We start from the raw sequence: 13,586 nt of genomic DNA, 5'->3' as shown, positions 1-13,586 counted from the left end.
TGTTTTTTTGTTTTATCGCTACAGGGTTTCTCTGTGGTTTTGGAGCCTGTCCTGGAACTAGCTCTGTAGACCAGGCTGGTCTCGAACTCACAGAGATCCGCCTGCCTCTGCCTCCTGAGTGCTGGGATTAAAGGTGTGCGCCACCATCGCCCGGCTTGGGGCTCATTCTCTTATGCATCATCTTTCCAGTAGCCCTGGATGTAGGTGCCAGTCTCTCCCTTTTATAGGTTCCGGGGATGCGTTCAGGGCACAGCACAAGGCTAGCCTAAGTGATGGTCACAGGACTTGATATTTGTCTGGCTTAATCCTACTGTGCATAGGCCTGAGGAGTTCAGTCAGAAGTCTCAACTGGTCTAGAGTGCTCTTGGGGTGGGATCTAAGTCATCTGGAAAATGGCTGTGGGCGTGAGCTCTCAGCTGTCCCCATCTATTTGCCAAACTTAACCAGGCTGACCTGTATCACATGTTCACTTGACTATATTTATGACCCCTTATGGTGTGCCAGGCTTGAGCTTAAACACAGGAAAACTACAGTCCAGCCTTTGGGAGTTTTGTAACATGGTCCCTTTCATCTGCGACGGTGCCTGAGAGTCCTCTTACCTTCCCATTCTCAGCACCCTCTGCAGTAAGTTGTCTTTGTAGACTGTGGAAGCAGAAGTGTGGTTAATTTATTGAAATTTGTCTGATGGAACCCCTTCTTCAGCTGACACCACTATTACGTTTTGTTCAGTAAAAACTAAGAAAGAAGAGTTTGTCTGAATAGTGTTTTCTGGCTTCCAAGAGCCATTGTCCTTTAGATCTCATAGTGAGAACTTTGACCTTGTTCTTGTTAGCTGGGCAGCTTCTGACCACAGTGTGCCTGTGTTGTCTGGGCAGGAAACATTTGGCTTACTACTGTCTGATTCCCTCCTGCCTTCCCGTAGATACCACCTCTGCTGGCTGCATGGGAAGTACGGGCGGTGAAACAAAGAGGGCAGTGATGGTAGCTGGTTTCCTTCTGTCGGGTGTTTGTAAAGACAGGAAGGGTTTGGGAAGCTCACTTGGTGTGAGTGAGTGCCTGAGAGAACAGGTGCTGCTGATGACCCTGACTTGAGCAGAGGCCCTTGCAGTCCTGCTGGGTCTGGGGGCAGCAGAAGTGGCAGCTGTTCTGGCTCACACTCCTGGCCCCTGTAGAGCTCCTCCTGAGACCGAGAGGGAAACAAGCCCAGCATTGATGAGATTCCAGTTAGTAACATCTTAAGTTAGTTTATAACCGCACCAGCTAAACAGACATAGGAAACCAGCATAGTGGTGTACACCTGTGATCTCAGTTTTTGGGAGGTTGAGGCAGGTGGATCCTAAACTCCGGGCTGGTGAAACTGTCTCTACAAAGTGAAAAGCACAAAAACAAACAAAAGTTCCAAAACCGAGAGATTTACATACAGCAAGAGCAGCGGGAGAGTTGTGGACCAATGGAAATCTCCCATCCTTCCCACCTGCTGTCAAGAAAGCCTGTGCTCCATGCTGGCGCAGATGCGGGCTGAGGCATGCGGGCTGGCTGCCTTTTTAACATCCTGCCGCTTAGTACAAGCAGTAGAAGGGGAGCAAGCCTTTGTTCAGCTGTAGCCTCAACTCCTGGTCCCTCTGTTGAGCGTATGTGTGGGTTTGTGCTGCTGAAAGGGCCACATTTCTAGTTGAACTTTGGCTTGAGGCTGAGGATCTGCCACAGTGACTGCTGCTTTGGGGGTCAGGCCCCAGTTCTCTCAGGAATGTTGAATCACTAGGCAGGATGAACCTTGCCAGGTATAGCTCTAGGCAGCCCCGGGTCTTTTGGCACACCGGGCTAGTGACTGAGACTCTTCTAGGTGCCCATCAGTCTTGGAATCCTTGGACATTACTACGTTATGCCTTTTCCTCCCTGTGCATGCAGGAAGGAGAGGGAATGTCGCTGGACGTTTCCATCTTTGCCTGGAATTTAGTGCTGACTGCTTCCTCCGGCCTGGGGGAATCTCACCTGTAATGGGGAGCTGAGAAAGCAGGGTGGTGGGCAGGAAGGGAGTTCTTTTCTTCTTTCTTTCCTATATTTTAATCATATGTATTTGTGTCTATGTCTGTGTGTGCAGTATGCACATATGGAGGTTGTTAGACAAATAGACACATTAGACACTTCTACCTTGTTGGTCCTGGGGGACTTGAATTCAGGTTGTCAGGCTTGATTTCAAGAACCTTTACCCACTAAGCCATCTTTCCAGTTCTCAGAGAATTTCATATTTTTTCTAGGATAGGACCCTAGAAGCTAATAGGTGTCAACAGTCTGGCTTGTCTTGGCATCTGTCCTCAGTTCTACCCAGCACCTGAGGGAAAGGGATTAGGGAGCTCACCGTGCTCTTTCCTGGCTAACTCCTGGCAAAGATGTTCAGTTTGGTTATCTAATGATGTTTCCAGAGTTAAACTCTTTGCTGGAGTTGCCAGAGTTGGGACCCTGGGCTGCACTCTTAGGAATTCCATGAGGTGTCACTGTGGGCGTTTCCAGAATGAGTAATTCATTGAGACTAATGCCAGGTAAGAAATTTGGGTGGCCTGCGCAGGTAGGGTTCTGTCTGTCCTAGTGGCAGAGAACCCAGCTGACTGAGCATACTTCTAGGCCATTCCCATGGTCACAAGTTATCTATGTATCTGTAAAACGGAAGCTACCCTTCATTTCCTGCATCTCCTTCAGCTGCTTAATGGCTTCCATGAAAGTCCTTCCCAGAACTCCGCCTGGACTGTAGGGTGATTTTCTGCAGATGAGCCCTGACCCTGAGTACAGCAGTGCCAGAGTCCTACCACCTTATTTGGTTCTCCTCCCCAGACCCCAAACTTTGTTCCCTCTGCAGATAGCCTGGCCTGGTGGGATTACAGAGCATCACTGCTGTAACCTCTTTCTCCTCAGCAGAAACATGCTGGCTGCTTCTTTCAGGAATAGCTAAATGGTTTCACAGTTCTCTGACCCATAGCTAAGTCTAGATAGTAAACACAGTTTTAACATACATTGAACAGTTATCTTTATATGAATGCTCATCCTGTGCCTTAACATTTGGGTGTTTTGTTCTCTTGATCATTTTCCAATTTAGTCAATATCTTTTTTATTGTATTTGTGTTCTGAATCTTTTCATACTAGAGAAAAGCTTAAAATGGTTTATATATAGAAGAGGTTATTGGTTTCATATATATTTTGTTTTATTTTTTTATTTTTTGGCTTCACTGTGTAGCTCTGGAACTGACTGTATACATGAGGCTGGGCTCAGCTCCGCAGAAATCTGCTTTCCAAGTGCTAGAATTAAAGGTGTATGCTACCACTCCCAATTCACTAATTCACTCCTAACCTTTAGTTTTTTATGAAAAAGAGCATAAGTATTTTGTCTGTTAACTTGTAACTTTCATATACAAAGTAGTTTGTGTGCTTAGTTAAGTTTACAAATCTAAAGTATACAGCTAGCTAAAATTTTTAACTCATTTTCAAGTGTTTCCCTGCTAAAAAGCCATTATTCTATTGACGCATACTTAGGGCTGTTGAGATGACTCCGTAGGTAAAAGCACTTTTACCACGCCTGCTGGCCTAAGTTCAGTCCCCAGAGTCCACATGGTGGAGGAAGAGAATTGACTCCTCAGGGTTGTTCTCTGACCTCCACATAAGTATAAATCACACATTGAAAATTGACTCCTTGTTATCCTTAGTAGATTGATGTTGGTAACCTTGGCTTTTCTTTCATCTCTTAGCCTTACAAATTACGAGTCATGGGTTTGTCAAGCCATCACCTTGCTGTGCATCTCTGAGCAGGTCACCTCACCTTCCTTCTCTGTAACTGACATAGTTAGGATTAGGTCTGTGTGGCCCTTTACGCTCTAACAACCAAGGACTCAGAGTTAAGTAAGTAGCTAGCCTGTAGTTTAATAAGATGCCACTTGGAACCTTCTGTTCCTCTTCTGTGTTGTATACCCTATGTTTATTTAACCTTTGCAGCAACCCAATACAATTAGCATTAAATAATACCATTTGTAGATAAGGAGCTAAAGCTTGTGTGACTTGGCCAAGGTCACAGAACTAACCAGCTGACTAAAGCTGGAGCCAGTGCCCCTCTCTGAGCCTGAACCTGTCATGATGAGGTCGAGTGAAGGGACAGGGGGCTCCAGGCAACTGCTGTTTCCTTGTTCTTGTTTCTGGCAGTCCTCATGAGAGTTGTCTTGGGCTCCAGTGTGCTTTAGCAGTGGTTTCCCTGCGAGAGTGACCTGTGTTCTTGAGACTATGGGTCAGTCATCACCTCAGCTCCCTGAGGCCTCTGAAGCGATCCTTGGCTCCATTTGGCTTCCTTTTAATATCTGCCCCCTTAGCCTTTGAGCCCAATTACCTCTTCTGCTCAAGCCAGTGCATCCTTCTCTCAAACTAACAAGTTTCAGGGGTGGCTGTGCCTTCTCCAGCTCAACTCTTCCCTTTTTTCACAGAGTAAAAGATAGCTGAAGTATCTGGCTAGACCACCTCCTTGGAGCTCTGGGCCTGGCCACTTAGTTCTCTGCCCTAAACCTACTCCCTCTTGCCAGCAGCTAACCTTAAGTAACTGCATCTCCACCCACCTTCTGGCTTCCAGTCTGGTTTCTCTAATCTGCTCCCAATCCAGGCTGTGTTCACTTGCGGCTAGAGGAAGTCTCTAAAGCAAACAGGAAGCACCAGAGACACCCACCAGCTGGAATCGCTAGACCTTTGTGAAGCCGGCAAGAACAGCAGTGTGAAACCAGTGCATGCGTGATCATGTCTCACGGGGACAACATCGCCACAGCACTTGGTGTTTTGAAGGCTTCAGCTTAGTAGAGCAAGGCCCCCACCCCACCTCGATGGTCTGTCTGTGGGCAGTATGGACCTTCCTTTATCAGCTGTAACTCTTGTGTTTGGTCAGCTACTTCTCTTTGTTTATTTGAGACAGGGTCTCATTGTTTAGCCCTGGCTGGCCTCTGACCTCACAGAGCTCCCCACCTCTACCTCCCTGTGCTGGGATGAAAGGAGAGCTCCTCTATACCCAACTGGGGAGCTTATTTTAAAGCCTTGAGTTCTGTACTCTGGTTTTAGAGATTCTGATGTAATTGATCTAATGTGGGTTCTGATGAGAAAAGTGGCCACAGACCTGAGGCACCCAGAGTCCATACAGGCAGGCCAACACAGGGAAGAGCAGTGTTCAACTCTTGCTGTTTCTTGTCCTTTCTTGGCCTGTGCACAGAGGTGAGTGTTCAGGGACCTGGTTTCCTCTGCCCTTTTGTGTGCACTACAAGAAAAGACAAACTAAACAGAGTGCTCCCAAGTCCTTGGACATGTTCGCTTTTCTCGTGGAAGGCGTGAAGTTGGGGGTGGGGCCCATTCTAGGTGGTCTTTCTTTTGTTTTTTTGTTTGTTTGTTTGTTTGTTTTGTTTTTGTTTGTTGTTGTTGTTTTGAGATAGGGTTTCTCTGCAGCTTTGGAGCCTGTCTAGAACTTTGTTTATTTTTTTATTTTATGGAGACAGGGTTTCTCCATAGCTTTTTGGTTCCTGTCCTGGAACTAGCTCTTGTAGACCAGGCTGGCCTCGAACTCTCAGAGATCCGCCTGCCTCTGCCTCCTGAGTGCTAGGATTAAAGGCTTGCGCCACCACCGCCCGGCCTGTCTAGAATTTTGTATATCAGGCTGGTCTCAAACTCACAAAGATCCACTTGACTCTGCTTCCCAAGTGCTGGGATTAAAGACGTGCACCACCACGAGGATTCTTATTTAGAAGGTTGGGAAGTAGATCTTCAGAGTCCTTTGCCATGGGCCTGAAGCTATAGGTAATTGCTAAACACTCAGGGGGGAAAGATTGTTGACTCATCTTGTCTCCTACAGGCAACTTTTTGGTGACTGGCTCTTAAGCAGGATTTGATTGACTCCAAGACATCACTTGATCTAAAATACAGAATATCTTTGCAACTAGTTCAGGAGGAAAGATTCCTTACACACATACACACACACACACACACACACACACACACGAGGCAGGACAGCTCAGTCCACGAATTCATTCACTATTACCACCTGCCAGGATCTGTCTTCTGGTTTTCCAGTCCTGGGAGAAGAGGAGCTTCTTGGGAAGCTGAGTATGACCTACCTGTCTCAGACATGCTCTTATCTCTGTATTACTTCATGACAAAAATTGTCTTGCTTAGTCCTTTATTGGCTGAAAAAGTCAGACACTTCTGCTCATGTGATTCCTTCTTGGGGCCAGGAAAACCACGAGGCAACAGACCATAAAAAGTGCTATAAGCACCTGCTCAGGTGTCTCTGGGGGCAGGACCAGTGATCAGGAAGAACATGTCAGCAGCCAGTTTAGACCAGCTTGGTAGAACTTGTTTCAGTGACTAGGGAAGCCAGGGTCTGCTCACCAGTGTGTGTGGAGAAGGCGATGTACTCTCGGCCCTAGCCTTAACCCTGATGTGCCCTGCCACTGATAGTCCTGCTTTGACTTAGCTCAGGTGGCTAAGTGAGAGGAGACAGGCTCGTGGCACCACAATCTGGTGTCTGCTTATATGCTTCATTCTAGCTGCTCTATCCCTGGTTCTGCTTCAGTGGCACCTGCAGAGAGCTGGCTGGCTCTGTTCTGACCCTGGATGAGCTCTCCGGGCCAGCCACACAGATGGCTTCTACACAAGACATGGTTGAGAATTGCCAGATGAGAATTGGGTTTCTCCCTTTCTGGCTTCATATATACATATACATACACACGCACTCACATATATTTTCTGTCTGGGCAGGTTTGCAAAGCTGTGGGTTTGGTAGGCACAGGACTTGGCTACCTGTTTTTCTCAGCTAGATGAGGGCTGCTGCCCATTCTGATTACTGTCTCCTCCACAACTGCTTTGTTTTGTTGTTGTTGTTGTTGATATTTTCTTTTTTGCATCAAGGTCTTGATTGTCTGTTCCCCTTACTCCACTCCCCATTCTTCTCTTATACTCCGACCGAATAGTTTACCCTGTGTGTCGTGCACACAGGGTAATCACTGACTTGTAATTCCATTGTGGTTTCTCTCTGGCTGAAGCTTTGCCTTGTATGGGGTGGCCCCTCGCACACTTGGGTGTACTCAAGGACTACAGGATCAGGGTCACTTTTGCTAGAACTAGACCTTGCAGAGCCCACAAAACTACTGCAGCTACCCAAAACCAAACACCAAGGGTGGGTGTGGCCCCCATTGTTCTTCTAACAAATGAGCTTCTGTGCAGGAACCTAAGTTGTATACTGGGTGTCCCTGAGTAGGGTGCTTATTGCTGTCAAGTTATGTCTGTAAAAATGGAAGGTTGTGTTAAAGCTCACAAAAGCTAATAGTGCAATCTCTCCATGGATGCTAGCTGTCTTTCAGAATCATTTCCTGGGGTCAGCACTCCGAGTTCCTAGAACACACATGAGCATTGTGAGGAAGTCCTGACAAAACTGCACAGGCCTTGTCCTCCTTGTTCAGGGTGAATGAGAAAGCAGCTTACCTATGGCGTCTTTAAATGACATTTCTGGTTAGTAATCAACTTGAAGACTGCCCCCTCCTACTTCCTTCCTTGTACGTTTGGGGAAGAGGTGGCCCCCATTTCAAAGCTTTTTTCCTTTGGTGCTGCCCAGAAAGGAAATCGTTGTTCCTGGTTAGTGAATCATTCTTCCTGAAGCTCACTTTTTAAATGAGTTGCTGGGAGATTCTGGATGTGGAAAAGGATTTGAGCTGAACAAAGCGGGCCCTTTGCTGTCAGCTTCCCACAGGCGCTGTTCATCTCACCCCTGTCCCTAGACTGCACTGTCTTGCTAGGGCAGGGCGGCATTCTCTGTGTGTTCTGTTGTCTTTTGCTCTGGTGTCTTTTATAGGCTTCTCATACTTCTGTGTAGCTCCAAGCTTCCCAAAATCAGGGCTGGATCGCCAGCTGCGAGGGGCGCAGGTCTCAGTGTCTCATGTTTGCTTCCACCCCTGCCCCCCTAATGCTTTCTTTGTGTTACCCCTGCCTCTGCCAGCAGAGAATGGAAGCGAGGTCTCTATTTAAAAGGGAGAGTTGGCAGCGGAGACTGGGAGCAGAGCTCTGGCTTCAGAGCATGTTTGTTTTCCTGTGTGGTTTGTTTTTTAATGTGTGAGACTTCTGGTCCATCCAGAATGAGAAGACTGGGGAAAGAGGCCTAAGACAAGCAAGAGAACGGTTCTGGTACAGAATCCAGCCTCAGACCAAGAAAGTTACTTCTACGTGGTACAAGCCTAGTTATTTTGATAACAACTCACTGAGGCCGGGCCCTGGTCTCTGTGTGCCCATAAGCTTCTTATCTGAGGAACTCGCTGCCAGGACTCGCTGTGCCCTCACCCACCTCCCCACACACTCTGCTTCTGCCCAGAGCAGGCTATGGTCGTAGCACAAGACTACAAGCTTATTGTTTGTTGACCTAAATCCTAATGTCTTTCTGGCCCCTTTTTGGGGTGTTGGAGGTGGAGCCCAAAGAGTCTGTTGACTCATGCTGGCATCTATCCATTCCTCTCCTGGATTTTGTAAGTGAATGTATGTATTTGGAGAGGGAAATCCAAGTGTTTGCTCAGGACCCATGAGCCTAAAGTTGGGAAGCCACTTGACTCTGTACCTCTCTGCCAATTGTAGACCCAGGGGCTATATAATTCAGCTCAGCCTTTGTGAGGAGAGCTGGGAGTTAAGGGGCAAGATTGATCATCTCGGTCATCAGGAAGGACAAGGGGGAATACTTGTGGTTTAGGGAGGGCACCTTTGACAGTCTTGTCCTAACCCCCTCCTTCTTGTTTCTCCCCTGCAGTTGAAGGCCTCCCTCCCCTTAAGTGCCTCTTTGCATAGCACCGGCCCCACCCCCACGCTCACTGGTACTGCTACCTAGCATCATCGGGCCATGGCTGGTCGGGGAGGTGCAGCACGACCCAATGGACCAGCTGCTGGCAACAAGATCTGTCAGTTTAAGTTGGTCCTCTTGGGCGAGTCTGCAGTGGGCAAATCCAGCCTTGTTCTCCGCTTTGTCAAGGGACAATTCCACGAGTATCAGGAGAGCACAATTGGAGGTGAGTGAACACGAGGGAGTTGGGGGACTGGGGACCCTTGAGGAGAAAGACAGCTGTCTGTGCAGAGACTAAATCTGTCTGGCCTGGGAGCACTTTTTCCTCAGTGGGCCCTGGAATTGAATCCAGCAGTCAGTTTCATGCTTCATTCCAAAAAGCATGACTGCTAAGAATTAGCTAGAGATTGAAAATGACTTCCTGTTTTGGTCCAGCCTCTTTATTATTTGTGTGGATGTGACTACCCCATCCACTGACCTGGCTGGCATCAGGGGGACTTCTCAGAGGGTCCTTTTTGTTCTGCAGGGCAGTATGCATGTCCTGTCCTCTCCTGTTGATCTTTACCCTTTCTGGAGCTCAGAATGGGTCACTGATTCCCCATTGGTCAGCATGTGGGAGGTAAATAAGGGTCTGGACTCAGCCTCTGGCATCTGTAGTCCGTGTGACTCTCGAGAGGCCAGGGCCACCCTGGACCCGAGTCATCCTCTGCTCTCTTGCTTGGTAGACGGTTTCCAGGCAGCTGGAGACAGAATGGTCCACGTCAGCAGTCTTCTCTCTGCCTCCTCAGCACTGTCAGAAGTTCTAGAGGGGGAAGTGAGGTGGCGCCCCAGGCTCCTCACAGAGCTGTCATAATCCTCTGCTGGGTCCAGGGTGTGGAGAACCCAGCTCTGGGATTCTCCTGCAAAGCATATTTCCTTTGGTGCCCTGTGTTCCCATCTCAAGTGGAGTCTGTATTCAAACCACAGGTTGACCATTCAGGAACGATTTTGGGTCACAGTAAGGATGGGATGGTGGCTAGCTGTAGTGCCTGGAGGTGGCAGAGGTGGTTGGAAAGCCAGTCACCCAGCCACAGCCTGGCAGAGAGAATGCCTTACTGAAACTGAAGGTCACAGTCACCCTTGAGCTGAAGTGGGTTTGTGAAGGGCAGCAGAAGGAAGGCCAGGGGGAATGGGGTCTCACCCTTTGGGGCTTGGCCTCAGGGTTCCCCTGGGTCTCCCTTATCTGACTCTTGCTGTGCTTTGCAGGGTAGCTCTCAGACAGCTCCGTGCAGGCACTTCCCAGACAACACATAGGCCTCACCTGCCCTGTGTGGACAGGCTTCTACATGCCAGATCCAGCAATAGAGAGTAAGCCAGGTGGTTTCCAGTTCCTCTTTGCATAATGACCCACCTTTTTCTTACAGCGGCTTTCCTCACACAGACTGTCTGCTTAGACGATACAACGGTCAAGTTTGAGATCTGGGACACAGCTGGACAGGAGCGATATCACAGCCTGGCCCCCATGTACTATCGGGGGGCCCAAGCAGCCATCGTGGTCTATGACATCACCAACACAGTAAAGATTTTTCTTCCTTTATTCCTTGCCCTTCATTTCTGTAAAGCCCCAAGAATTGAGATATAAAAGTCTCATTTATTACCTCTCACTTAGCCTTCTAGTCCCGACTGGGATATGGGCAGATCCTGTTCATCGAGACGCTCTCACGAGAATCTTAAGGGATGACTTATCAGTTGCCTTTGGCTGTGCCAGTTTTTGTTTGCTAGTGAGTGGCCCAGAGTAGAATGTCTCTGTCCCTTTGACACTTTGATCCTGTCTCCTCAGGATACATTTGCACGGGCTAAGAACTGGGTGAAGGAGTTACAGAGGCAGGCCAGCCCCAACATCGTCATTGCACTCGCAGGTAACAAGGCAGACCTGGCCAGCAAGAGAGCCGTGGAGTTTCAGGTGAGATGGCAGAATTTGGGGAAGGGTGTGAGCTGGCTCTGTGAGGGGGCCTTCCCAGGCCCCTTGAGTCCTGTAAGGGGTCAGCAGCTTTCTTCTGCTGCCCTGCATGACTGAAGCATGGGCCACAAAGGAGCTGTCTTTACGGTGCTCTTTTGTGGGTGGAGTGGGGAGGTGACGCTTCTGCACATTTGCCTTATAAACCAAATGGACTGAGACAGAAGTGCTTTTCTTTTTTTTTTTTTTTTTTTTTTTTTTACTTTATGTGCATTGTGTGCAGGTGTCAGATCCCCTGGAATCACAGACAGCTGTGAGCTGCCATGTGGGTGCTGGGATTTGAACCCAAGTCCTCTTTAAGAGCAGTCAGTTCTTAGCTGCTGAACCATCTCTCCTGCCCCAGAAGTACTTTTTGTAGGCAATACATTCATGTAGTAAAATTTAAATAGCCCAAGAAGATATAGAGAATGAGTTTAGTCTCTTTAATCCTAGAAAATCAGCATCTCTTATCCAGAATTCCCAGTATTTTGTCTTACCAAAAATGCGTACATTTGTGAATCATTTTCTTTACACAGATGGATGGGAGTATGCCGTATACCACATGTACTGTGTTACAGTTGTCCTCTGTCTGTGGGAGGGAGGGAGGGAGGGAAGTAGAGTGTCTCCTGTAGCCTGTAACCTAGGCTGTTGGCCTTGAACTGATTCTTACTCTTCCACTGTGACCCTGCTCTGCAGTTCTTCCTTTATTTAACTGAGGGCCTCCTAGGTTGTTTGTACCAGTTGAGAACTAGAAACAGTGCTGCAGGTAGTGTCCATGTACTCATGCTTTTGTCCAGATGTGCAAGTATAGTTGCAGGGTATCTTTCTAGAAGAATGTCTTGCCTACTAGTGATTCTGATGAGCAAGTAGGCAGAGTGGACCTGGGGAAGCTAAATAAGAATCTGCCAGTATTTGTGAACTGGGAGGTGTGTGTAGTGTGTGAGTGGGGGCTAGGTGATGCTGGTATTTTGGGAAAACAGAACAGAGGAGCCCTAAGCCTGAAACCCCTGCATTTGCCCAATCAGTCTCTGTTTTATAAGGACCAAGAGCAGGGGAGATTTTATGCTGGACCCTAGCCCCTACTGTCTGCCAGCATTCACCTCCTGCCCTCTTCCTCACTTTCCTGAATTAGGAAGCACAAGCCTATGCAGATGACAACAGTTTGCTGTTCATGGAGACATCAGCGAAAACTGCAATGAACGTGAATGAAATTTTCATGGCAATAGGTAAATTGCATCTCCCCTATTCTCCCAAGCAGGCTTGTGCTGGTCTCTGGCAAGTCTGTGGGGTGCCATCACTAACAGAATTCTCACCATTTTAAATTATCTGATAAAACTGTTGTCTAGCTGACTCCCAGATGCAGAACTTTCTAAAGCCTGGGCCAAAGTCTCCATGTTTATACTCCCTGCCATGTCAAAGCCATCTATTGCCATTCCTTCCTCCATACGACTTTAGCTCATTTGCCTTAGGAGTCGTCCTGCCTGGGTTCAAATACTGGCAGTGCCACTTGTAACTGGTTTTGGCACACAAGCCCTCCAGAATTCTGGTTGTCACTGATTAGGGAAAATATTGGGATGACCCTACAGGTGTATTTCCCCTTCTCTCCCAAACAGCTAAGAAGCTTCCCAAGAACGAGCCCCAGAATGTAGCTGGTGCTCCAGGCCGGAACAGAGGTGTGGATCTGCAGGAGAGCAGCCCAGCCAGCCGGAGCCAGTGCTGCAGCAACTGAGCCCCCTTGCCTGCCACTGCCCCCACTCCTCCACCAGAATGACCCGACTGGAATCCACTCTAACCAATCGCACTTAACGACTGGTGCCACCACTGGGGGCAGGGGAGGGGTCCATCATGAATTCTCTGCATAACTTTGATCCTAGGCCGAAGGGAGTTATTCCACCTGCACCTTTCTGTACAAATACTAATTCAATTTTAAGTCTTAAGTCACTTTTTTAATATATATGATCTTCTGCTCTTCCCAGTCCCCTTTCTGCTGCTCTTCCTCTTGCCCTTTGCTGGTAATAGCTACGCTCCCGAGCCCCTGGTCTGTGGGGACAGGGGTTGGAGCAGTTACCCTTTCTTTCCTTCTTGCTGGAGAGCAGACTCAGCAAGAGCACCCACATCTTACCTTGCTGGGAGTGGTCTTGGTCCCAGGACAGTGGATAGGCCCTGGGCTGGGGAAGGGACAGGCAGCGCTTCCCTCAGCTGGCTGGCTGTCGTCAGGCTGCAGCCCCTCCCCATCTGACTCCCAACTGGGAGAGAAACCGCAGCATTACTTAAAAGCATCATTTGTGACAGCCACACACCATGGCCCAGGACCCCTCCACCCTTGGTCACCCTGACCTCTGGCTCTGAGCCCTGTTCTGACCAAATCACGATGATGAGTATTTGGGGGGGGGGGTCAAGGGGGGGAGTGGGAGGGGATGGAACCAACTTTTTCTGTATTTTGTATTGTATGTTTTCTTCAACATGTAACCAATCAGTATCTTGTCAATATAGTCAGCCGATCGATCGACCTCACACTTGTCTTCCTCGTCTTTCTCTGGCAGATTTTGTCAGGCCATACATATCCTATTTTTCTTGAAGTTAATATAAACGAATCATCCAGTCTGATTAAATGGCTCTACCCTCTGCATGTGAGAGGATGCTGGTGGTCATGGTAACCAAAAGAAAGGCCCCTGCTGTTGGCAGCTCTGATAGTGTAGGAGGATAGAACTGACCTGGGACTGACCCCTGGCTCCCCTCAGCTTACATTAAAGGATGTGCAACCTGTATTTGGTTTTTTTTGTTGTT

The 13,586-nt window shown here is 48.3% G+C and overlaps 1 protein-coding gene across 1 annotated transcript in view; it reads left to right on the top strand.

Moving 5' to 3' along the window:
• Rab5c (RAB5C, member RAS oncogene family) overlaps positions 1-13,567 on the top strand; it is a 22,106-nt gene extending 8,539 nt beyond the window's left edge. The window contains exons 2-6 of the mRNA XM_050156843.1: positions 8,795-9,050; positions 10,228-10,379; positions 10,644-10,766; positions 11,932-12,025; positions 12,413-13,567. Coding sequence (XP_050012800.1) covers positions 8,885-9,050; positions 10,228-10,379; positions 10,644-10,766; positions 11,932-12,025; positions 12,413-12,528 — 651 coding nt within the window. The 5' untranslated portion in view covers positions 8,795-8,884 and the 3' untranslated portion in view covers positions 12,529-13,567. The remainder of the gene's footprint in view (positions 1-8,794; positions 9,051-10,227; positions 10,380-10,643; positions 10,767-11,931; positions 12,026-12,412) is intronic.
• Positions 13,568-13,586: the final 19 nt, after the last annotated feature.

This window comes from Alexandromys fortis, unplaced genomic scaffold (genome assembly GCF_014885135.2).
Source record: "Alexandromys fortis isolate MF-2015 unplaced genomic scaffold, M_Fortis_MF-2015_v1.1 scaffold_31, whole genome shotgun sequence".
NCBI lineage: Eukaryota > Metazoa > Chordata > Mammalia > Rodentia > Cricetidae > Alexandromys > Alexandromys fortis.
This window is presented reverse-complemented; position numbering and strand designations above follow the sequence as displayed.